The sequence below is a fragment of the Bos indicus x Bos taurus genome, chromosome 7, assembly GCF_003369695.1.
Source record: "Bos indicus x Bos taurus breed Angus x Brahman F1 hybrid chromosome 7, Bos_hybrid_MaternalHap_v2.0, whole genome shotgun sequence".
Classification (NCBI taxonomy): Eukaryota; Metazoa; Chordata; class Mammalia; order Artiodactyla; family Bovidae; genus Bos; species Bos indicus x Bos taurus.
Genome location: NC_040082.1, coordinates 14,555,970 through 14,580,839, shown reverse-complemented (window position 1 = coordinate 14,580,839; position 24,870 = coordinate 14,555,970). Strand labels below are relative to the sequence as shown.

General features: G+C 43.2%; 1 protein-coding gene across 12 annotated transcripts in view; it reads left to right on the top strand.

Moving 5' to 3' along the window:
* CAST (calpastatin) overlaps positions 1–24,870 on the top strand; it is a 149,634-nt gene that overhangs the window by 35,035 nt on the left and 89,729 nt on the right. For 10 of the 12 annotated variants that reach the window (XM_027545552.1, XM_027545551.1, XM_027545554.1 and 7 more), the window contains exon 3: positions 5,165–5,236. In XM_027545552.1, coding sequence (XP_027401353.1) covers positions 5,165–5,236 — 72 coding nt within the window. Of the gene's footprint in view, positions 1–5,164; positions 5,237–13,941; positions 14,133–24,870 lie in introns of those variants that run through there. The other 2 variants (XM_027545560.1, XM_027545562.1) reach the window with 2 other exon arrangements.

The following is a 24,870-nucleotide window of genomic DNA, read 5'->3' as shown; positions in this document are numbered from 1 at the left end:
GGAGTCTGCACCTGAGCAGGAAAAAATCACACAAATTCCCTATAAATGGACCGGACCTGATGACCTGGAGTCAGAGTCCAGTAGAGGCAGATCTGGCATGGATGGTGACACTTCTGTCAACTGTTTTTAAGACTGAGGCCCTATGACAGGCTGGCCTGCCAGGAAGGGTGACTCAGCCTTAGACGAGGGGCAGACTGTTCCTGACCATTTCCTTTCTATAAAACTTAAGTAAAACAGAGACGTGCTCGTAAATGTTAGAAGGAATGCGGTTGAATGGCAAGGGAGAATCTGTTCAGTGGCCTCGAAGAAAAATTAGTTGAACTCAAACTTTGAATTGTCCTGGTACCGGTGTTCTCACGTAACAGCTTAATCGTGTAGAGACCAGAGCGTGTCTGTGTGTGAAGACAAAGACAGAATCCTACAGGAGTGAGCTTGTTGCGAGTTTTCCCTTACTGTGAGTAAATGAATTCCATTCTATCCAGGGGTAGACCCAGCCCTGTCAGAGCTGTGAATGTGCAGACCTAGCTGGGTGAGAAATGTGTCCAGGCCAGACTGCGATTTCTAAGGACTGATGCTCATGGTTGGGGGGAGAGAGGGGGTGAGGATGAGGAAGACTGCACAAGTTAAGTTCACGCTGACGTGAAGCCAAGGGACTTTGAGAACTTTTCCCGTGGAGACAAGAAAGACTCCCAAGGACTAGATGGTAGGTACCCAGAGAAGGCAGGAAGCCAGCCAAGGCCTGCAAGAAACTGGTGGTCCCAGCCCACCTGACTGTGGGTCTGTCATGAACCCACCGCTTCGGACTCAGCATCTTGGTTCAGCATCCTGTATCACCTTGTTCCATGCTTGCTGGTGCCCACGTTGCTTCAGCGGCAGCAACTTCCCTCTGTTCCTCCAGCTAGCTAAACCCAGCCCAGGACCCTTATCCGTGCCGCCCTATCCACCTCGAGTGCCTCCCTTCCCCCGTGCCGCACTTTATGCTTGATTTATTTATACCAGATCTCAGTCAAATGTCACTTCTTTGTCTATCCTGTCTAAGGAACCCTTAGCCAGTTACTCTCTGTTACATGACCCTGTTTTATTATCTTTACAACACTCTTCACTCTCTGAAACCATCTTGATTTTTATTGACTTATTTAGAGTCCAAGTCCTCTTACTGGAATGTAAGCAGTACAGGAGTAAGACCTGTTTTGTTCAATTGGTCATTATATCACCACTGCCTAGAGGAGGACCAGGCTTCTAGCCAGGGTTCAGTAAATGTCCAGTGAGTAAAGGGATGGTGGTGATGGGTGGTTTAGTCGCTAAGTTGTATCCAACACTTGCGACCCCATGGACTGTAGCCCGCCAGGCTCCTCTGTCCGTGGGCTTCTCCAGGCAAGAATACTGGAGTGGGTTGCTGTTTCCTTCTCCAGAGGGGTCTTCCTGACCCAGGAATCGAACCTGGGTCTCCTGCATTGCAGACAGATTCTTTACCAAATGAGCTACAAGGGAAGCCCGGAGTAAAGGGATGCATGAAGTCAAATACAGCTGAAGAGAGAACCACGTCATGTATGTGTGGTTCACAGTGAAAACAATGTGTAACAATACAAATCTGAGAATAAGGGGTTTGTGCTGTGGTATATGTGTGCATATCTAAGCTTTTGTGCTGTGTTTCAAGTGCCTGACATTGTTAAGAGCTCTATAAATATTACATAATGGAAGATCATTTTTTACAAATTCTACTCCTGTTTCAGCTAAACTAAATTGGTCCTTTGTAAACTAGATAATTCAGTTGTCTCAAAGAACAAAGCAAGGTCATACCCACAGGAAAGCTGAGATACCCATCCTCAGTTGAGTTAAAAGATACTGAATTTAATAATAATTTTAAAATTACCTTTTAAAGTAAACGTTAAGTTTATACACAGGTAAAATAAAAATCATTATGTATGTTAAATTTATATTAAAAAAAAAGGCATGTGTATCAAGTTATTTTTAACTTAATGGTTTTGTAACTCAGCCAAAAGTTTTTAATTTTTGTGGGCAAATCTTAGCTAACGGGTGAAGTAGAATTCATTTACAGATAAGTCTGGGTCTGGTATGTGCATTCTGATGTGAGAATTGAAGCTGCAGTTAGTGCAGGATTGCAACGTGACCTTCCCTGATTACAGCTGGGACCACAAGTTAATAGCTGGAGCAGTGGACAGTGATTGGACTTTGCCAGGCTTCAGTCTCCTCACTGGAAATGAGGAGGTTGAAATGGAAAATGCAAGTATAATGAATAACCCCAATGCTATATGCTTGTCTTCCTTTCTTATATCCAACCCCTTACACGGAATCCATGTTATGCACTATGATTATCAGAAGCTGCTTGGCTCCTCTGTCCATGGTATTCTCCAGGCAAAAATATTGGAATTTGGTAGCCATTCTCTTCTCCAGGGGATCGTCTCCACCCAGGGATCAAACCCAGGTCTCCTGCATTGCAGGCAGATTCTTTACCATCTGAGCCACCAGGGAAGCCCTCTTTAATTCTATCACATTTATCTAGGATTTTTTTCTTCCTCTGGTTGATGGTAGTGCATGAATGCTTGGGAGAGACTACTTAGTTTACAGTTGATACTTTGGAGTCTGGGGCCCCTGCAGAGGCCTCTGAAGACCCTCAGACACCCATTAAAACGTGTCCACCCTGTTGATTCAGTGGGCACCCTGCAGGGCTCTGAGAATGGCCAACCAGTGGACACATGACCATTGGACTTTGAGGACAGCAAGCTGAGTTTCATCTTTTCTACTTGCTAAGACAGTATTTGCCCTGAAGGGAAACAAGGCTTCAGCTCAAACTTCAGCTCAAATTGTGGCAGACAGTTTCACAAAATTAAGCAATATAAATTTTGCTGAATATCTTCTAAATGTTAAAGAATTCAACCAAATTCTTCTCAATTATATATTTTTCAAAAAGTGTCCAAAGTTGTGTGTAAGTGGAAATGTAACTCTTTACAGTGTTATATATCACCTAATCGGCATGATAACCCCTCCTATGTATTCAATGCTTATAGTACATGCTTCATGTTTTATAGATACTGGATCATAATCTCGCCATGTTGCATTATAAACTTTATATGCTTGCTTCTCTGAAATACATAAGTAAAATTCATAAGTAAAAGATACAAGATATCAAGTCCTTGTGGAGAAAGCAACTGTATATTTTATCTTCCCCCCTTGTTTATTATCCATTTGTCACTTAAGTAGTTATATGCCACTGCCGCTGCTAAGTCGCTTCAGTCGTGTCCAACTCTGTGCGACCCCATAGACGGCAGCCCACCAGGCTCCCCTGTCACTGGGATTCTCCAGGCAAGAACACTGGAGTGGGTTGCCATTTCCTTCTCCAATGCATGAAAGTAAAAAGTGAAAGTGAAGTCACTCAGTCATGTCTGACTCTTAGCAACCCCATGGACTGCAGCCCACCAGGCTCCTCTGTCCATGGAGTTTTCCCGTCAAGAGAACTGGAGTGGGGTGCCATTGCCTTCTCCAAGTAGTTATATAAGAAAATAAAAAAAAAAAAGAACTCTTAACCCCACGATCAGAAAATAACCCCACATAAACTTCAGAGATCATACTATGCATGTTACTTTATAATGTGGCTTTTCTTTATGTAAAATATAAGTTAAGTATTTTCATTTAATGCAGTGTTCTTCTAAACATGATCTTTAAACAACCACATGACATTTCATCCTGTAGCTGTTCATAGCATGACCTCTTATGTGGGAGGCAGTGTAGGTAGGTGAGAGAATAAGGTCTGAAATAGACATTTTGCTTTTTACAAGCTGTGACCACGGCCAAGTTATATACTCACCCCATTCCTCCATCTCCTTACCCATAAAATGGGGATAACAATAGTAACAGCCTTATATTGTGTAATTTTAAGATTAACTAACTTGTTATACATGATACATGTTACATATTTATCATGTTATATGATGTTATACACGTTACACATGATGATGCTTAGAGCACTTACAATAGTACTGTAATATATTGTATTATTAGAGCATTATTTTATTATTATCTATAATTTAGTTATTCTGATGGAACAATTACCTGATACACATTGAGTAAGAACTCAATGTGCAGTGAAAATGAAGTGAAAGTCGCTCAGTTGTGTCTGACTCTTTGAGACCCCATGGACTATACAGTCCATGGGATCTCCAGGCCAGAATACTGGAGTGGGTAGCCTTTCCCTTCTCCAGGGATCTTCCCAGCCCAGGAATCAAACTGGGTTCTCCTGCATTGCAGGCAGATTCTTTACCAACTGAGCTATCAGGGAAGCCCTTATGGAGTGGGTAGCCTTTCCCTTCTCCAGGGGATCTTCCAGCCCAGGAATCGAACCTAGGTCTCCCACATTGCATTCGGATTCTTTACTGGCTGAGCCACAAGGGAAGCCCAAGAATACTGAAGTGGGTAGCCTATCCCTTCTCCAGCGGATCTTCCTGACCCAGGCATCGAACTGGGGTCTCCTGCATTGTAGGCAGATTCTTTACCAACTGAGCTATCAGGGAAGCCCAAGAACTCAAATAATTTATTATTATGCATCATTGTATTCTAACTTCAAAAAGCAAAAAACAGTATAGGTAATAAAGGACTCAATAAACATTCATTATTACCTATATTGTGTTTTGCTTTTTGAAGTCAGAATACCGTGATGAATATCTGTGAAAAAAAAAAGGCTTTTGCTCTTGTACTATTATTTCCCTAAGATAAGTTTCTTAGACATAGGATTGCATCCTTGCTGCTGAGTCACCCTCTGCAGCCTGTGCTAACGCCTGCTCTGCAGCGCTCAGGGTAAGAGAGAAAGAACGCACCCTGTCCCAGTGAGTGATGCTGTTCTGGGAATGCATGGCAGTGGAAAATGGCACCTGGCCATGTGAGGAGTTCGGCAGTTTTCCAAAACCATTGACTATTGAACAATTGCAATTTACTCAATGCACTCTTTCTTTTTAATATTTATATAGTCTTCAGGCTAAGATATAACAAATTAAAAACTTGTTTCACTTTTTGTGTGCTTAGCATTGAGTATATTAGTCTGAATTTTGCTTGAAAAGATACTTGTATTGACAGAAAAATTTGCGGTTGACCACACTGTTAAGGTATCTTCCCCCATCGAAGCTAATATTTTCTTTTTTTTTTTTTTCAGAAAAAAGCAACAAGCCTTGGGAGCAGTCAGCTCTCCAGAACTCAGGCTGATGAAAAAGCCCTGGTCCCCAAGGTCAGTCATTTCCTGGACATGAAAAGACACCTACTTTACAGATGTATCACTAGTGGGGGGTGGGACTTGTAGGGAAAACAGACATGTCAAATATGTCACTGAAAATGGAACAAAGTATCATTTCTGGGCAGGTGGGGGAGGTACAAAGCAACAGGCATAACATTTCTTAATAAGGATTGATGATTTAAGACCTAATAAAGACATTTGTGTTATTATTCTTACTGGCATCTAATAGTAAGAGTCCAAAAATATTAATCATTATTCTAAATGTTTATAAATAATATTTGATTTTTGCACATATTATGAGTAGAAATATAGTTTTTTCATTTCTTCAGAAAATAATTCAAATTATCTTTATGAGTATTAAGCATAGCAGGCTCTTGCTAAATGTGCTGTGTAATTATCTTATGTTATCTGTCACAACCTTATAATTATTATTCCTTTATACTTGAGGAAACCTGGGGTCAGAGAGGTTAAGTAACCTTGACAAGATCACAAAGCCAGTAAGATGGAGGTAGGGTTCAAACCCAGGCTTCCAGTTCACAAAAGATCCTGGACCTTTTAAAGTCTGACCAAGCCTTCTTCGGCAATATAACACTACCAAGTTTTGCAGCTTATAAAAACCACTGAAATTTCATCTTTCAAGATAAGCTGTAACTCCAATTTAAGCTAATAGTTTTTAATATATAAAGTAAAAGCTATCTATGCTCCTTCCACTTCAGCTGGTGATCTTCCAGTATGTCCAGGATTATCCAAACCTTAACCTGTTTCGGGATTGCCTATATGACTACTGAAAATAAGCCTTTTTTTCCCATTGAAACTGGTAGCTCTCCTGTGGAGGGCTGTGGACTTCCTCATTCATGTATGTTACTTGCTTGGTGAAGAGTGCATATTTTAGAGCCTCCTGGAGCCTCAGCTGCTGTCCAAACCCCTTATAAGTATCCAAACTAAAACCCAGCTGAGACATGAGAAGAGGCTGGGCCAGGGTATCTCTGCTGCCATTGCCCTTGTTAGTCCTCATACTCTCTTGTTTGGAGGTCTCCAACTAAAATATATTTTCTAGACATGTCCTATCTTTTGTAATATTATGACTTTTATTTAACTTGCACTTAAGTTATGCCTCTAAAAATTTGAAGCTTCATTAGTTCAGTCTCTCAGTCGTGTCCGCTCTTTGTGACCCCATGGACTGCAGCATGCCAGGCCTCCCTGTCCATCACCAACTACCGGAGTTTACTCAAACTCATGTCCATCGAGTTGGTGATGCCATCCAAACATCTAATCCTCTGCTGTCCCCTTCTTCTCCGGCTTTCAATCTTTCCCAGCATCAGGGTCTTTTTCAGTGAAAAGACTGGTTCTTTGCATCAGGTGGCCAAAGCTTCATTAGCCAGACCTCAATCTCAAGAGATTTTTAGTGAATCATTTGTAAATGGTTTCTAGAGTTGTCATTACCTAAACTCTTGGAGTTTCAGTACATTGTCCAGATCTCCTGCCTGGGAAGGGCCTTTATTCATTTCATTCATTCAAACTCTTGGAGGGTCAGTCCATTGTGGAAAATCACACTTAGGTATTTTTGTTTCCTTTATTTCCTGCCCACCCGCTCCTTGAATTTAGTGGTAAGAAGCAGTCCCTTTTACATTTTTTTTCTACCCAGGAGTATCATACACTCATTTCTAGGTAGAATTCTTGTGAAGAATTTGGCAATTCTCCTCAAACCTTGCCCCTGCCTCAGGAAGCTGTGGGAGGGAGTGTAGCTAGGAGGCAGAGACATTTAGCCACACAGTGACTGATTTAGTATTTACTGGCAGACTTGTAATTCTCTCCTTGGCTTCTCCCATCCCATTCTTCTATTGTTCTTTATCACTGTGGTTTCCTGACTGGAGTTCCTTCACCAATTTCCTGAATATTGTTTTTTCCAGGATTTAATTCTTCATTCCTTCCTTTTTATATCTTTAACCCTTACAGAGTATTAGAAATACATATATATATACACTTATATATGTGCATAATATATATACTTATATATGTGCATACATATATATTATATATATATATAATATATATATACTTTCTTAGTTTTTTAACTTTGTCTTTTGATACTAGATTGAAAGTCCTCAGTATCATCATCACTTAAAAATGACCATTCCCATGCATCATTTAATAGCATTTGTGACCCCTTGAAGCCTTTTATTACACAATAAATTATCACAACACACAGGCAAATGATATTCTCCCGACACATAACATGACAATAGTAGATATAATTGGTAGTGAGAATTAGTTCTGGTTTTCTTGATTCTGGACACATTCAACTCAAAGTAAGTGACAATTTTACTTATTAAGAAAAACTTCAGTTCAGTTCAGTTCAGTCGCTCAGTCGTGTCCAACTCTTTGTGACCCCATGAATTGCAGCACGCCAGGCCTCCCTGTCCATCACCAACTCCCGGAGTTCATCGAGTCAGTGATGCCATCCATCCATCTCATCCTCTGTCGTCCCCTTCTCCTCCTGCCCCCAATCCCTCCCAGCATCAGAGTCTTTTCCAATGAGTCAACTCTTCGCATGAGGTGGCCAAAGTACTGGAGTTTCAGCTTTAGCATCATTCCTTCCAAAGAAAAACTTAGTCTGTATTAAAATTTCAGTATGGCAATAGCACCCCACTCCAGTACTCTTACCTGGAAAATCCCATGGACAGAGGAGCCGCAAAGAGTTGGACAGGAATGAGCCACTTCACTTTCACTTTTCACTTTCATGCATTGGAGAAGGAAATGGCAACCCACTCCAGTGTTCTTGCCTGGAGAATCCCAGCGACGGCGGAGCCTGGTGGACTGCTGTCTATGGGGTCGCACAGAGTCAGACACGACTGAAGCGGCCTAGCAGCAGCAGCAGCAGCAGCGAGCTGTATATAGCTGTATATTAGAGACTGGTTACCATGTATTGCAGAAATGTTTTATGAGAATTCTTACAAAATCAGTAGTTATGTGTACAAATAATATCACTTCTGCCATACAGTCCTGGGTTTGGAGGTCCAAAATACTTAAGTGGCATAGATATTTCTAATTCAAAATCATTATTTTAAGGTGTTTAGTGCTTAAAATTGGAGAAGGCGATGGCACCCCACTCCAGTACTCTTGCTTGGAAAATCCCATGGATGGAGGAGCCTGGTAGGCTGCAGTCCATGGGGTCACTAAGAGTCAGACAGGACTGAGCTACCTCACTTTCACTTTTCACTGTCATAGATTGGAGAAGGAAATGGCAACCCACTCCAGTGTTCTTGCCTGGAGAATCCCAGGAACGGAGGAGCCTGATGGGCTAACCTCTATGGGGTCGCACAGAGTCAGACACGACTGAAGCGACTTAGCAGCAGCAGCAGCAGCAGTGCTTAAAATTGAATTTTTATAAATTAATAATGAGGTCTAATGAGGCTATAGAAATTAGACTCTTACTAAATAAATAGCTGGGGTCCATAATCAGTCATGCAGTTGTATTTTACTGAAAGAGTCTCAGGCAACTTCTATTGTAACCACCAACTAACTCTGGTGAGGAAAACCAGAGAACATCTCTGCGGAAAACTGTGGCTATAAGATGTGCTGGGTAAAGTTATCAGTTCCCATTGGAACCCACTCTGACAACTTCACACTAGAGGGATTCTTAAGGGCTAGCAGGTAGCTCCTGCTGCTGCTGCTGCTGCTAAGTCGCTTCAGTCGTGTCCGACTCTGTGCGACTCCATAGACGGCAGCCCACCAGGCTGCCCCGTCCCTGGGATTCTCCAGGCAAGAACACTGGAGTGGGTTGCCATTTAGAAATCCAAAAGGCTCCAGCAGAAAGAATCTATTTCACAGCAGGGAACAACGCCCTGCCTCTCTCTGGCAGCTCCTCCTCGCCGCCACTGCAGCTCAGCACCTATCACGTTTAAGCCTGGAAGCCGGGAACTTGGACACTGCCAACCCTGAAGGCTGGAAGGCCTTCTACTCAGACCTACCAGTGGGCGGCGCCTCCACTCGGCTCATTTCCAGGCTCACTCGTGTGAGGCACAGCTGATTGGCCAGTGCAGGTCACGTGCCTTAACCCTGCTGCAGAGGAATCTGGGGCTGGGAAGGCTCTCACTGTATTGACTGGGCTTCCCTGGTGGCTCAGCTGGTAAAGAATTGCGGTATTCTGGCCTGGCGAATTCCATGGACTGTATAGTCCATCGGGTCATAAAGAGTCACACACGACTGAATGACTTTCAGTAATGAGGATTTTCAAATGTATTGCCAGCTGCCAGCTATTTACTATGGAAAGGAAAACAGGAGAACTGCCTAATTGAACTGGAGGAAAAATCGCTGGTTACCACACCAGTATTCTTGGCAGGAAAAATCCCATGGACAGAGGAGCTGGTTGGCTGGGCCACTGTCCATGGGGTCACAAAAGAGTCAGACATGACTGAGTGACTAAGCAACAACAAACAACAGGTTATTTAGCAACATGGAGAAGGCAATGGCAGCCCACTCCAGTACTCTTGCCTGGAAAATCCCATGGACAGAGGAGCCTGGTGGGCTGCAGTCCATGGGGTCGCTAAGAGTCGGACAGGAATGAGCCACTTCACTTTCACTTTTCACTTTCATGCGTTGGAGAAGGAAATGGCAACCCACTCCAGTGTTCTTGCCTGGAGAATCCCAGGGACGGGGGAGCCTTGTGGGCTGCTGTCTATGGGGTCGCATAGAGTCGGACATGACTGAACCGACTTAGCAGCAGCAGCAGACCTTTTAAATTGAAGAGGGCACATAGCTTTGCTCCCAGTTGGAGGGGAGAAGATCTGTGCAGGAATAAGTACCCACCAGAGAATTCCTTCTGTGCTTTTGGTCCTGATTCTACCATAAATACCTGTTAACTTTGGCAGCACAGCCCGACTTTTCTCATGCATAATGTGAATGAGGGGCAGGGGGCGGGGAATAAACTCAGCATCCTGTGGGTTGCTCAGGACACTCACGTTCAGCTGACACCGAGCGCTCCGGCATCCCAGGGTTCAGTGTCAGCCTCACCCCCAGAGCCTTTGGACCACATGTGGTGGGCGAGATGATTCTGTATGTTGTTAAGTAAGCAAGCATTTTTATTTCAATAGTTCTGCATGTGTTTCAGTGTTCTAGAAAAAGTAAAGTAGAACTTCCAAACTCATGATCTCTTGGATCAGTTCAGTTCAGTTCAATCGCTCAGTCGTGTCTGACTCTTTGCGACCCCATGAATCACAGCACGCCAGGCCTCCCTGTCCATCACCAACTCCCAGAGTTCTCTCAAACTCATGTCCATCGAGTCAGTGATGCCATCGAGCCATCTCATGCTCTGTCATCCCCTTCTCCTCCTGCCCCCATTCCCTCCCAGCATCAGGGCCTTTTCCAATGAGTCAACTCTTCGCATCAGGTGGCCAAAGTACTGGAGTTTCAGCTTTAGCATCAGTCCTTCCAATGAACACCCAGGACTGGTCTCCTTTAGGATGGACTGGTTGGATCTCCTTGCAGTCCAAGGGACTCTCAAGAGTCTTCTCCAACACCACAGTTCAAAAGCAGCAATTCTTCGGCGCTCAGCTTTCTTCACAGTCCAACTCTCACATCCATACATGACCACTGGAAAAACCATAGCCTTGACTAGATGGATCTTTGTTGGCAAAGTAATATCTCTGCTTTTCAATATGCTATCTAGGTTGGTCATAACTTTCCTTCTAAGGAGTAAGCGTCTTTTAATTTCACGGCTGCAATCACCATCTGCAGTGATTTTGGAGCCCAAAAAAATAAAGTCTGACACTGTTTCCACTGTTTCCCCATCTATTTCCCATGAAGTGATGGGACCAGATGCCATGATCTTCGTTTTCTGAATGTTGAGTTTTAAGCCAACTTTTTCACTCTCCTCTTTCACTTTCATCAAGAGGCTTTTTAGTTCCTCTTCACTTTCTGCCATAAGGGTGGTGTCATCTGCATATCTGAGGTTATTGATATTTCTCCCAGCAGTCTTAATTCCAGCTTGTGATCTCTTGGATAGTTTTGCTTAAAACAAGGCTAAGTGAAGTTGCTCAGTCGTGTCTGACTCTGAGACCCCACGGACTGTAACCTACCAGCCTCCTCCATCCATGGAATTTTCCAGGCAAGAATAGTGGAGTGGGTTGCCATTTCCTTCTCCAAGGGATCTTCCCAACTGAGGGATCAAACCTGGGTCTCCCACACTGCATGTAGACTCTTTACCGTCTGAGCCACCAGGGAAGACAAGGCTAGATATGGTTAAAATGTAAATTGGTTTTTAAAATATTAAGTAAATATAGTTATGCCAGATTAAAAAAAATAGTGGCTTAGACAGTAAAGAGTCTGTCTGCAATGCAGGAGACCCAGGTTCAATCCCTGGGTTGGGAAAACCCCTTGGAGAAGGGAATGGCAGCCCACTCCAGTGTTCTTGCTTGGAGAACCCCATGGACAGAGGAACCTGGTGGGCTACAGTTCATGGGGTTGCAATGAGTTGGACATGACTGAACAACGATAACACACATACACAAATAACCAAGGTTTGGGAAACAATATGCAGAGCAGTATCATTTTAATGTGCATATTCAGTCAGTGAGGTTTGTATTAAAATGCAGATTCTGACTCAGGAAGTCTGTGGTGAGACTGAGACTCTTTCTGCTTTTCTAACAAGCTCCCAGTTGCTGCTGGTGGTTTGGCAACTGTATTTTGAGCTGCAGAGATGCTGAATTGTGCTGAATGTGGGTAATTTAGATTACTTGTATCTTAGATTTCCTAAACTGATCAGGGAATCAGATTATCTAACAGATATAATTGGGTTGAAATGCAGATTCTCAGGTTCCAAGCCACAAAAACCTGATTCCTCGTAAGGGGGCAAGGCCCAGGATTTTCTCTATTTGATAAATACCTTCCAGTTTTTCAGATGCAGGTGATGTGGGGGCCACGCTGGAAGAAAGAACTAGAAGAGGGACTGGAATAGACACAGCTTATCTGGGAGCAATACCGTCCCTCTCCATCTCCAAGGAGAAGAGGCCCTTTCTACCTGTCCTGCAGGATAAGCATCTTTGGAAGTTTTATTTCATAACCATGTAATTAGTAATCTGTACCCTTGAAGAGCTCAGATATACTCACCCTCATTGACAGAGATATGCTGCCTACACCCCTGCAGCTGTGGGACTCAGGGCTCATCCCTCTTGAGAAGCGGGCCCAAGTAAGTCATGTTGGTTATTTGAAATGTCACTGATAAGCTGAGGTTAAGATAAGCTGAGGTTAAGAAACAAAAAAGCAGAGAAAATACTGACCATGAACCAAAAAGGAATTTAAGCTACATTTTCATCTAGAAGAATTATGAGGACGGGGTCTTCTCCTCAGGGAATTATAGAATATTAGAGTTGGAAGGGCTTTTCTTTCACCACCTTTATTTAACAGAAATAAATGAAAAATGATAATAAGGTGGCTGTGGGGAACACCTTGCAGGAGAAGTCAGTGGGACCCCGCCTGCTTTGATTGCGGGTGGATGTGGGTACCAGCCTGCCCAGATGAGCTCTCTTCTGAATGCCCGCTGGCCGTCACCTCTGCCTTGGCTGGACACGGACTGAGTCGCCGCTCAGCTGTTACTAGTGAGGCCTGAATTTCTGGTCCTTAACCACCTGCTGCCACTACCTCCTCCACTCATACCCCCAGCTCCCTGTCTAGAGCCTTTATTGTAACTGATTTATGGCTTTAGGGAAAACTGGCTTCTCATATTTCTTTAAAATTTTTTAAGTATTTTCCCTAACCCCAGGCACTTATTTTATATTTATTAGTTAGCATTCTATTGACTTCCCAGGTGGCTCAGACGGTAAAGTGTCTGCCTCCAATGTGGAAGACCCAGGTTCAATCCCTGGGTCGGGAAGATCCTCTGGAGAAGGAAATGGCAACCCACTCTAGTACTCTTGCCTGGAAAATCCCATGGATGGAGGAGCCTGGCAGGCTACAATCTATGGGGTCGCAAAAAGTCGGACACGACTGAGCAAGTTCAAGTGTAAGTGTATTCTTCCAGAAGGAAAAGCATTTCCTTATCTCTCCTCAGTAACAAAAGGATATTTATTGGTGGGAATACGGCGGGGAGAGATTGCTACCTGTGTAAGATTAAAACAGAATAGTGACATTTAGCAAAAGCATTCCAGGCTAGCCAAGGCTACATCTCCCAACTGATAGAGAAGGGGTAGCTGGCCAACAGAAGAAGGGGTAGGTGGCCAACGTTGTCTGCGTTTCAGTTCGCATGCTTTGAGAGAAGATTCTCAGGGCGGAGAGGAATTTATTAGTGGTCGATTAAGTTTCTTGATTGCCCATGAATTGGCTGAGTATATGTATAAACACATTTATTTATGGCAGTATGAATTCATGCATTCTTATTTTATTCAGTAGTTTAAAATCCATTCTTATTTTGAAATGTTTAGTCATAATGTATAATGTACAGTAATTCAGTAGAATTTTGGTTCTGGTAAACCACTCTTTAGAAAGCAAAATCTGTTATGGGATATAAAATGTTAATTTACTCTGTAGTCTAAAAAGCGACATGTGGGGGCGTGTGTTCGCACAGAGACAGCCTTGGAGCGGTAGACCTCTGCCATCAGCGGGTGACCTGCCTCGCGTTGTTTTGTTAGCCAGCCCGGGGGATGCCAGCCCCGCAGTCAGAGCGGGCATCGCCCCCTCCGCGAACCGCGCGGGGCTCCGGGGGCGGTGCTGCCCGGGGCGGGCAGAGGCGGGCGGGGAGCGGCCTGCGTCGCGCGTCCCGGGACCGCCCCGCCGCGTCCCTCTCCTGGAGCTCGGCTGCGGCTGCAAACTGAAACCGCGGGGCCGAGCGCAATCGGGAATGCAAACGTTCCGCAAGCCGGGCTGAAGTCTCCGGGGCCCCGAAGCCGGACGCAGAGTGAGTACTGATTTCGGCCGCTTGTCCCCGAGGCTGCGGCGGCTTCCCGGGCCGGCGGGCTCCCAGGGCCTTGGACGTGCTCCCCGACCAGTCCCTTGACCTTTAAGATCCATCTCCTTCCAGTGGGTTCTAAGCTCCCCTGTGTTACTTGCCGACCCCTCCTCCCTGTCGGTGCCGCAGTGGCTGGCTGCTGGACTGGGAATGAATCTGGTGATCGTACACGGTAGGGTTCCAAAACCAGGGATTTGTGTGACCTGGAAAAAATGCTGAAAGACAAAAAAGAAAGAGCAGCAACTCTGTGGATTCGGTTTGGCCCTGTGATCTTTAGGATTAGACCCCGTCTTCTCCCCGCGCCCTGCCCCCTCCGCCGTGGTGACCTCCGTTTTAGAGAATGACTTCACTTTGTGTAACCTCTCCGGGAGTTGGTGATGGACAGGGAGGCCTGGCGTGCTGCGATTCATGGGGTCGCAAAGAGTCGGACACGACTGAGCGACTGAAATGAACTGAACTGAACCTCTGAGTGTACCTGATAACATGCTGGGTGTGGCGTGGCCGATGTTGTGACTTGTTTTGGTTCTGTTTCCTTGAACACAACCTGAGGCTGTGGTCGGATGACATCACAAAGAGCGGTGCTTTGTATCTGTCTTTCAAGAATGCAAAGTGTTTTCGTGGAGATTTGACAGTCTCTTCTGCGCTGTTGGTGTGGTCCCGTGCTTCAGTTATAAACGCGTACCGGGCTGGTTCTTTATTCCCATTTTACAGCTTGAGAAAAGGAGGCTGAGAGTTTAAGAAGCGTCCTCCAAGGGTGGGACCTTGGGACCTCTGACTAGTCCCCTGGGAAATCCACCTGTACGTACAACAGAGGAATGGGACTGCCTAATCGGCAGTTCTGGAAATTTCCTGTTATATGAGATGTTTTCTAGAGGGAAAACCTCTGCATTGCAGGGAGGGTCAGTAAGGAGTGGCACCTGCTGTTTAAAGCTGGCAAGTTTATTTTCTAATGAAGAGTGCCCCTTCCTGACATGTTGTTTGTGGAAATTGAATTTAACTTTTACATGCTGATATTCAGTATCTAAAGGATATTTATTGCTGGGAATGCGGTGGGGAGGAGATTGCTGCCTGTGTAAGATTAAAACAGAAGAGTGACATTTAGCAAAATCATGCTAGACTAGCCAAGGCTACATCTGCCGACTTGGAGAAGGGGTAGCTGGCCAGTAGCAGTGAGGGTAGAGCGGGAATCCTGGTACAGGCAGCAAGAACTCTTGATGACTTTTTTTTTTTTAAGTGAACTTTGCAGACTGCCTGACATGTTTACGAAGCAGTGCCTTCAAGTATAAACATTGTCTGTTTCAGTTCTCATGCTTTGAGAGAAGATTCTCAGTGCGGAGAGGAGTTTATTAGTGGTCAGTTAGGTTTCTTGATTGTCCATGAACTGGTTGAGTATAATTCTTCTCTCACCAATGAAGATTTAAAAGAGAGCAAGTAAACTGATCATTTGAAAAAGATTTAGGAAAACATGGGAAGTTAATTTGAATTCAGTTCATAAAGTCAGCCAAATATTTGTGTTCCTATTCATTGTTTATAATAACAACTATCTGTAAGGCATCACTACTTCTTAGCTGGAAATATTTACTTTTCCCACAATATGAACCACTTAATCATTCAGTCCTATTTAAATAAAAAGCCCACAACCTATGTTCTCTTGTGTACGTAGATATCTTTGTCTCTTCTCTTTACCTCACAGTGCCCTCATTTTGGAGACCATTTGAATCTGGGATATGTGGTTTAGCATCAGTGTGTCTGGCCTCATAAGAAGGAGCTATTTTATCCTGTAGTTTTTTATATATTGAATTAATAATCTGTATACTGGGAAAGTACAATGGGTCTTCACAAACAGTTGTGTTTTTTTTTTTTTTCTCTCTGTGAATAGCTTTTAACTAAAAAATGTCAGTTACCCAGTGTTTCTCAACAGAGTACTAATGGCATTTGGGTTGACAGTTCTTAATTGGGCGGGGCTCTCTTGTTCCCACTAAATGCCAGAGCATGACAAAAATGCTATCATGCACACATTTTAAAATACCCCTTCATTGGGTGCTGCCCCCCACCCCCCACCATGGTTAAGATCAGTCGATACACTATTTTGATGGAAAGCCATAAATATAATTACTCAGTCCCATTGTTTACAATCTTTAAGGGTCCTTTACAGCATCTCTTAAGACAGGTTGACTTCTGAGCAAGTCCATACATATATTTGAACCTTGGAGATTTGGGTGGAGGCTATGTGTAATCCTGTTGCTGAAGTGACATTGTTAGCCTTGTGCCCTCCTGTTTACATTAGGCAATAATAATAAATTATTAGCAAGTGACTTTAATAGGTTTCAGAAAAAGAACAGATCAACACAATGTGTATTAGATCAGCGTATTGGCTAAGTGGTTAAGATTCCGCCTGCCAAGCAGAAGACGTGGGTTCTATCTCGGGGTTGGAAAGATCCCCTGGAGAAGGAAATGGCAACCCACTCCAGTGTTCTTGCCTGGAGAATCCCATGGATGGAGGAGCCTGGCGGGCTACAGTCCATGGAGTCACAAAAGAGTTGGACACGACTTAGTGACTAAACAGCAAAAAAAAAAAAAAAAAATCAGCATTAATAGTTATAACTACACTTACTGACAATTACTGTGTTCTAGTCTAGTCAAGGCTATGGTTTTTCCTGTGGTCATGTATGGATGTGAGAGTTGGACTGTGAAGAAGGCTGAGTGCCGAAGAATTGATGCTTTTGAACTGTGGTGTTGGAGAAGATTCTTGAGAGTCCCTTGGACTGCAAGGAGATCCAACCAGTCCATTCTGAAGGAGATCAGTCCCTGGGATTTCTTTGGAAGGAATGATGCTAAAGCTGAAACTCCAGTACTTTGGCCACCTCATGTGAAGAGTTGACTCAAATAAGGAAAAGGCCCTGATGCTGGGAGGGATTGGGGGCAGGAGGAGAAGGGGACGACAGAGGATGAGATGGCTGGATGGCATCACTGACTCAATGGACATGAGTCTGAGTGAACTCCGGGAGTTGGTGATGGACAGGGAGGCCTGGCGTGCTGTGATTCATGGGGTCGCAAAGAGTCGGACACGACTGAGTGACTGAACTGAACTGAACTGAGGCATATGTCGAGCACTTTACATGATCTGATGATGAGAAAGGGAGGAGGCAGATACCCTTATCATGCCCACTTTCCAGATTAAGAGGGTAAGAGCCTGATCTTTTAACCATTGCCCTGTGTTGTTTCTCAGGACGTGTTTAACAGCTGTCCATAAAATAGTTCCTAAAAAATGAGTTGCAGTGGGTGAAGTTAATGCACACTGAAGTCTCATTTGACTATATCGTCTCATTTGGCTATGGTTACTTTTCTTAGAATACCAGCTTTTTATTCTACTGTGAGCCCTTTCAATACAAGATCCACATCTTTGGACCCACTGCATGTTCCGTGGTGCCTTCCGCATAGTAACTGCTCAATAAATGTTTGTTGAATTGAAAAAGAAGATTTTTTTTTTCTTTCAATTTGAACAGAGCCCTAAGATACTGTTGCACTAGTGTAGAGATTTACCCTAGGTAGGCAGAAAAGTAAAACAATATTCGTTTTTGTTCTCTAAGCTTTATGAGCATTTACAGCTTAACATCTGTTTGTCCATTAGCTAAAGATTAGGTAATCAAAAAAGATCCATAATGAACTCTTTGTTTAACTTCTACAATGTCCGGTCATGGTGCAGAGGATACAGACGTGAAGTATGGCCCATATAGCAAATATAAAAACACAATGTAAAAAGTGCTAAAAAGCATTGCTGTCAAGGTGCTGTGAAGCAGTGCAAGTTTGAGGGAAGGGGGATGAGGTTAAGATGGGCCTGTTTTTCTGGGAATAAACATTAGTAAAATGAGTCCCTTAAAGGAGATCTGTAACCAGTCAGTTCAAGGCCGGACTCTCCAGAGATCTGAATACATCCAACTTCCCAAGCATTGGCTTGCCTCGTTCATTATTTTCTCAATCCATCTTTCCAGACTTACCGCTGACTCCCAGTGGAGTTACTCTGATCCCCCGCTGCACACTTTTCCGTATGCTGTTATGTGGGGCTGAGAGTTTGGATTCATTTTAGGGCTCTCTCGTGAGATGTTCTTGACAACGGTCCCCTGCAGACAGGATTCCCATCAGATGGCAATGACAACCTGAGGTTTCCATTTGCCCTGCACAGTGCACAGATTAACTGGAGACTCCATAGCTGCCTGAGTCTGTGCTGTCTGTCTGCCAAACCAGCTTTGAGGGTGACAGATCGTCCTGTTCATCTTCCTGTTGCTTCACAACCCAAGCTGAGATGCAGGGAGGCCAGACAAGCTCACCAACAGGATAACGTGCCCCTGCATTCCAGACACTTACCTCTAAGGGCACATTGTCTCCATTTTGTTTCTGATTGAATATTTCATGTTTCCCAGCTGCCACGTGGTGGATACATATCCTTAGCAAAACAAGGAAGAAGCTCAGATGCTCATCTGCTCACCCTTTATCATTTTTGTTGATTCCTTTGCTAGCAGTAATTGGCACATCTTAGTTACAAAGGTGCCTCTTGGTCTCTTTTGTTGATAGTGTTTGTTTATTTTCCCTTAGATGCTTTTGCAACACTTACAAAACCCTAACAATCAGTTTTATTTGGGAGGATTTCTTATATATTGGAAAGAAGATTTGGGTCTGCTTTTACTGATTAGTCAAGTTAGCTTTGGTAAACTAACTTTACATATTGCCAAAACATAATTATCCTCAGTCCTCTAGGTCCCATGGTACATACTGATCATAATGGCTAAGATGTGTGTGAGTGGTGATAATTCCGTGGCTCGTCATCATCCGAGTTCTGGAACGTAAGGAGTTTCCCAGGGAGTCCTGCAAATGGACTAGTTATACTAAGCAATGGGGAAGTTGACTGTAACTGAAGCAGGGCTTCCTTAATTGCACAGGGCTGTGTTTTAGCAGCAGGGTCTCTTCAGAGGAGAGAAGTTCTTGTTTCTTAAATAGAGAAGGCAGTGTAGTGGGATAATCCCAGGCTAATCCATGGGCCTGGGACTCTCCTGACCTGTGTCCTGGGGTTGTACTTCCTCCTCCCTCCTTGGAATGCTCTAATGCAGTGTTTCATGATATGAAGTCTGGAAAGCATCTGTGTGAAATTCACCTGAGATCCTTAATTAAAAATGGAGAGTGTCCAGGTCGCACCTCAGACCTACCCAGTCAGCATCGCTGGAATCTATGGCCCAGTAAGCTTTCAAGGTAAATCCTTAAACCTGTAAAAGTGGAATGAGCGCTGCTTTAAGAAGGGAGTTGGCTCACCAGAGTCGGTCTGTGAGCAGCGGTGCAGTGCAATCTTGCTGAGAGTTGTGGCTCTTCTACTGACAGGAGCTGAGACTTCTGAGCCATCCTGAGTGGCCTCCCTGAACTGACCTGATTGATGTTCGTGGCCCTCTGTTGGAGCCTAAGAAAGGGCCTGAACCACTCCTCTGTCACTCAAAGCTGGTATAAGAATGCACCTGGGCGAGTAAACAGGCATACTCTTTGGACTCTGTCATGGATTGAGCTCCTTAGTATAAATACCTCGATGAGATCTTGATCCCTCCAGAGTTGTCCAGAATAGAGTTGCTGGGGCAGAAAGTTGCTCCTACAGAGAAACCAGAGACTCAGTCTCCTGCATATTGTTTCTTCATTAGCTGTACTAATGAAGGGTGGCCAGAGTAGCAGAGGGGAAATTATTTGTATGGTTTTCAGCCGTATAAGTCTTTTCTGTTTCCTTCTTATCGTGGGATAGGAAAATTCTGTTTATATCTAACAAAGCAAATAAAATTGTCTAATATAATGCCATTACCATGACTTGTCATTATCAGAGTCCTGGGATATATGCTTTTGGACATGCTTCTTTTCATAATATTTTGTTTACAAAGATGCATGAGGTTCAGAGGGCTTGGTCTATAGTGGGGAACTGAAACTTGTGGCCAGAATTTTTATCTTCCAGAATTCTCAACTTCTCTTTTATACTTGCCATCTCTTGATTTATCTCTTTAATTAATGTTTCAATGTTAAATTTTATATTTATGTGTCTAGAACAGAAAGGGGCTCTTGAATCAGAATTCAGATTAATTTTATTAAGCCTGCGCAATGGTTTTAAAATTTTTGAAAGCCTTTAGATAATAATTGCACATTCTATTTTGTCGTGAAGCCTCCTACCCCCTCTTCATTCTGGCCTGATACACTCATTCACATCCCCCGAAGTATATTTTCATTTGAGTGTTAGAATCCTGATCTACAGAGATAGACAAATATTATGTTTCTGAAATGTTTTCAGAAAAAAAATTTACTTTTTTCTTAAATAAATCCTGTATACTAGATGTGTGGATATGTGTAGCATTAAGAGTTCCTCTAGTGGGCCAGAATATCTGCCTATAAGATGACAGTGCTATTGAGCTTGGCGAAGCCTATATTCTACATTTTTCTAGTGTAAGAAAGATGTACACTACAGGCATAATCCCAATTATCAATTGTCCTCAGAGTTTGTGGTCATGAGACTGGAGAAGACAGATATTCTTGGAGTATTGCAGGACTGTTTTTTTAGGGAGCATCTATGCTGTTTAGTAACTCAGACTCGCCATGTCAGCACCACAAATCTTCATTTCAAAACCAGCTGGAAAGTACTTTTGAAAAGTAATTTTGTGAATCTGACCCATTATCTAATGAATTCTGGTACCTTTCTCTTGACCAAATGAAAGCAGGAAGAGACTTAAGTTTGTTACCGGAAGAAAAGTGCCCATGGATAACGATAGATGGTTTTAATAGAAAATACAGGCCATTCCACCAACCCCCTATAAAGCCATCTCCTTTAAAACTACCTAAAGCAGTCATTCTCAATGTCAAAGAGTTTCAGAATCCCCTGGGGTGCTTACAGCGTTTTAGGCTGTAACCCTTCCTCTGTCTTCCTCCTGCCTTAGGCTTTTGGACAAACTCCTTTGTAAGTTTCTAAGTGTCCATTCCTGCCCTGCCCCTCCCCACACAGTGCCCATCAGTGGTTCTGCTTCTGGGCCAAAGAGCGCTGAAAAGTGAATTCTCTCAGTCGTGTCTGACGTTTTGCAACCCCATGGACTCCCTGGAGCCCATCAGGCTCCTCTGTCCATGAACTTCTCCAGACAAGAATCCTGGAGTGAGTAGCCATTCTGTTCTCCAGAGTATCTTCTGACCCAAGGATCGAACTCAGGTCTCCTGCATTGCAGGCAGATTCTTTACCACCTGAGCCACCAGGGAAGCCCCAAAACCACTGAACTAGGTGTTAATCGTCTGTGACCACCAATTCTGAGACCCTCCCTGAAGCAGAGAAGTATAACCCTGGTGCCCAGAACGTCTCATTAAAAATGCCAGAGATAAAAGGCAAAAACTGTCACTCCTTGATGAACCATGTGAAGAAAATCTCTGAGTTAGCATGCCTGTCCCTCAACAAGCTGGTGAGCATGCTGGGGAGCACTTTGAGTACCAGGCAGCTCTGTGACTTCACTCACACCTCCTATGCAGAGGTCCTGTCCAAAGGGAAACTGGAAAACTGAGCAGTGCTGCCTGTTTTCTTAGCCTGTGATCGTGCTTCTCAGCCGCTCTTTGCCTGCCCTCCACAGGGCTCTATTAATTATTAGCCCATGGTAGAGAATCCGCCTGCCAGTGCAGGAGACACGGATTCAGTCCCTAGGTCAGGAAGATCCCCTGGGGAAGGAAATGGCAACCCACTCCAGTATTCTTGCCCGGGAAATCCAAAGGACAGTGGAGCCTGGTGGGCTACAGTCCATGGGGTCACAAAGAGTCAGACATGTCTCAGCAGTCAGACAAACAGCAAGGGTGTTAATGCTTGACCTGGCACAGTGCCCAATAGCTGGATATAACATTCATTGCCAGCGATCATTATGTATAATTTTAGTATAAAATAATTAAATATGTATGGATTCCTGCATATTTCACGTAGTTTCACTGATTAAAATTAGTGATCATTTTTCCCTAGCAATATTATAAAATTATATTATCTTCTATGTGATGTCCTACTGTAACTTGAGTTTTAACTCAATTGGTTCATTAGCTAATTATTGTTAGAAATTTTAGCCATAAACAGTGTACCCCCTTGTTGAATATTTAGAGATCGTAAGGGAAAGGCTCCCCTCTTTTGGCTGTTGAGTTTGAGTTCTTCCTTGGTTTCAAGAATTTTTTTCAATTATTACAGTAATGGGTGCTGAATTATTCTCAAATAGTGTTCTTGTGGTAGGATTCCTAGCCTGGCAAATTAGAACTGTCTCATTCTCTATAGTCCTCTGACAATCATATTCTTACACCTCTACTTGAGTTTCCAAAGACTGAATGTGATGAACATTGATCTGCATATTTGCAATTAAAATCTTGGCAAAATACCCCAGTTGATTTCCAGTTGAGCCAGTGATAAACCGTAACTTTTCTCTGTGTGTATACCTTCTCCACATTCTTCTACTGACCAATGAACTGAAGACTGGGTTACTTTCAAAGTGGAGAGACAACCAATAGGAAACAAACGATTACAAAGGACATTCTGATAATCTGTAGATAATTCTGGAATGCTGTGGGAGAGGGGTTAGGTCCAGCAGTATGTATGTAGTTTGGAGAAACTATCCAGGATCTAGATAAATGGAAAATAAATGAAAAGAAGAAAACCCAACTGTTTATTAATTTGTTAAACAACTACTGTGCTAAGTGATTTATGGATTTCATTTAATCCTCTTAAGAGTTGCATATTTTGCAACTAGGTAAATGGGTATTAGGACAGGTTTTAAAATGAGAAGACTAAGGCTTAGATTAAATAATTTACCCTGGGTCACATAGATAGCAAGGTTCTATTTGATTCCAATGCCTTTTTCAGTAGACCAGTCTTCTAAAATCCTAGACTCAGTAGTTTATATTCAGGCAGTTTAAATAACTGAGAGAGGAATTTGTATCTAAATTCAGAAAACCACTAGAAACTGATATTATGGCCTCAATATTATGCTCAACATCTTAATGCTGTGGAAATTCTGATTGATTAAATTTCCTGCTTCTGTGAAAGAGTATATTGTACACTGATTGGAATTAGCAAAGAAGAGTTTTGTTGACAGAGTTTCTTCAGGTGTCTTAATGGGCAGTAAAGAAGGAATAAATTGCACATCCGAATATAGGGAAATTTAAGGGAAAAAAACAGGTAAAATTCATAGTGAAAAACATCCTTCTGGTGTCGGAATGCAGAACTTTTGTTAAACTTAAGGATAAGCAGCACTGTTCATATTTTTACAAATTTTTTACATATTTAAAATGAAACCTATTTAAAAATCAATTCTCCTATTCTATCGAATTTTGTTTTTAATTTTAGGGGAAAGTGGGATGAAATGTGGAAGGTATTGATAATTCCCACTGTACACATGAGGAAACTGAGGCACAAAGCAGTTAGGGAATTTGCGCAAGGTCATACAGCTGGTAGCAGAGCTGGAATTCAAACTCAAGTGGTCAGGCTCCACAGCTGCTCTCCTGAGTAAATAACTTACCTCTTTAATATTTTCAAAGATGAAGCTTGCTGTTAGTGTACATTCGTGAATTTGTTTTTCTTACGTGCTTTCTAGAACAATGCTTTATTTCACCCTGCATTTTCATTTTCATTATTTGGAAATCAGCTTGGAGAAGGGAACTTTGTACTAATTCCTGTCAGTTAAGTCTTCTTCTTAAGAACATGCTTCATGGAGAAGCCAGCTACAAGAATGGCCATGTGACAGACTCATCTCTCAGGCACCGTGCAACTGGCTCCATCTCTGTGTTTCCTTATAGGTACCTTCTCAGTTTCGGTAAGAGGCACTTTGAGCCTATCATCCCTGTGGAGATTGAGATGGGCCGTTGGTTTTATTACACAGCAGTCCATAAAAAGTTCATAAAAGTCCATAAAAAGTTTGTTAGGTTTGTGCCTAAGGAATGAATTTGAAAGCACTATGAAAACCAAGCTGAAAGGCTTTCAGGCAACTGTTCACCAGAGCTCAGAATTTTTTATTCTTGTACAATAATCATATCACCAGTAGCCATATATGCTTCAGATGAGTTCATAATCTTTTAGGATAAATAAGTGATGCATTTCAACCCAAACAAAATTTTGTCATGTAAAATAATATTGCCCTTTCTCTGTAGGATAAACAATATGAGACTTCTCAAAGCAGTGGTCACCTCTGAAGTGCTTCACCATTCTGAGACTGGGGAGAACTTTTGAAAGTGAATGTCACTCAGTCATGTCTGACTCTTTGTGACCCCATGGCCTGAATCTCCAGGCCAGAATACTGGAATGGAGAGCCTTTCCCTTCTCCAGGGGATCTTCCCAACCCAGGGATCGAACCCAGGTCTCCCGAACTACAGGCGGATTCTTTATGAACTGAGCTAGGAGGGAAGCCCAGGCAATTGATGTTTGTAAAATGATACAAAGTACTTTTGTTTACTAACTTCTGATGTGCCAGGCCTTATGAACACACCCTCATTAATCGCTCACTACCATCTTATGAGGTAGACGTCACCTTTATACCATTTAACAAATAAAAAAAGCGCAATCTTGGAAAGCTTAGTACTTCCCTGTGGCTAAGATGGTGAAGAATCTGCCTGCAACACAGGAGACCTGGGTTCGATCCCTGGGTGGGGAAGATCCTCTGGAGAAGGGACTGGC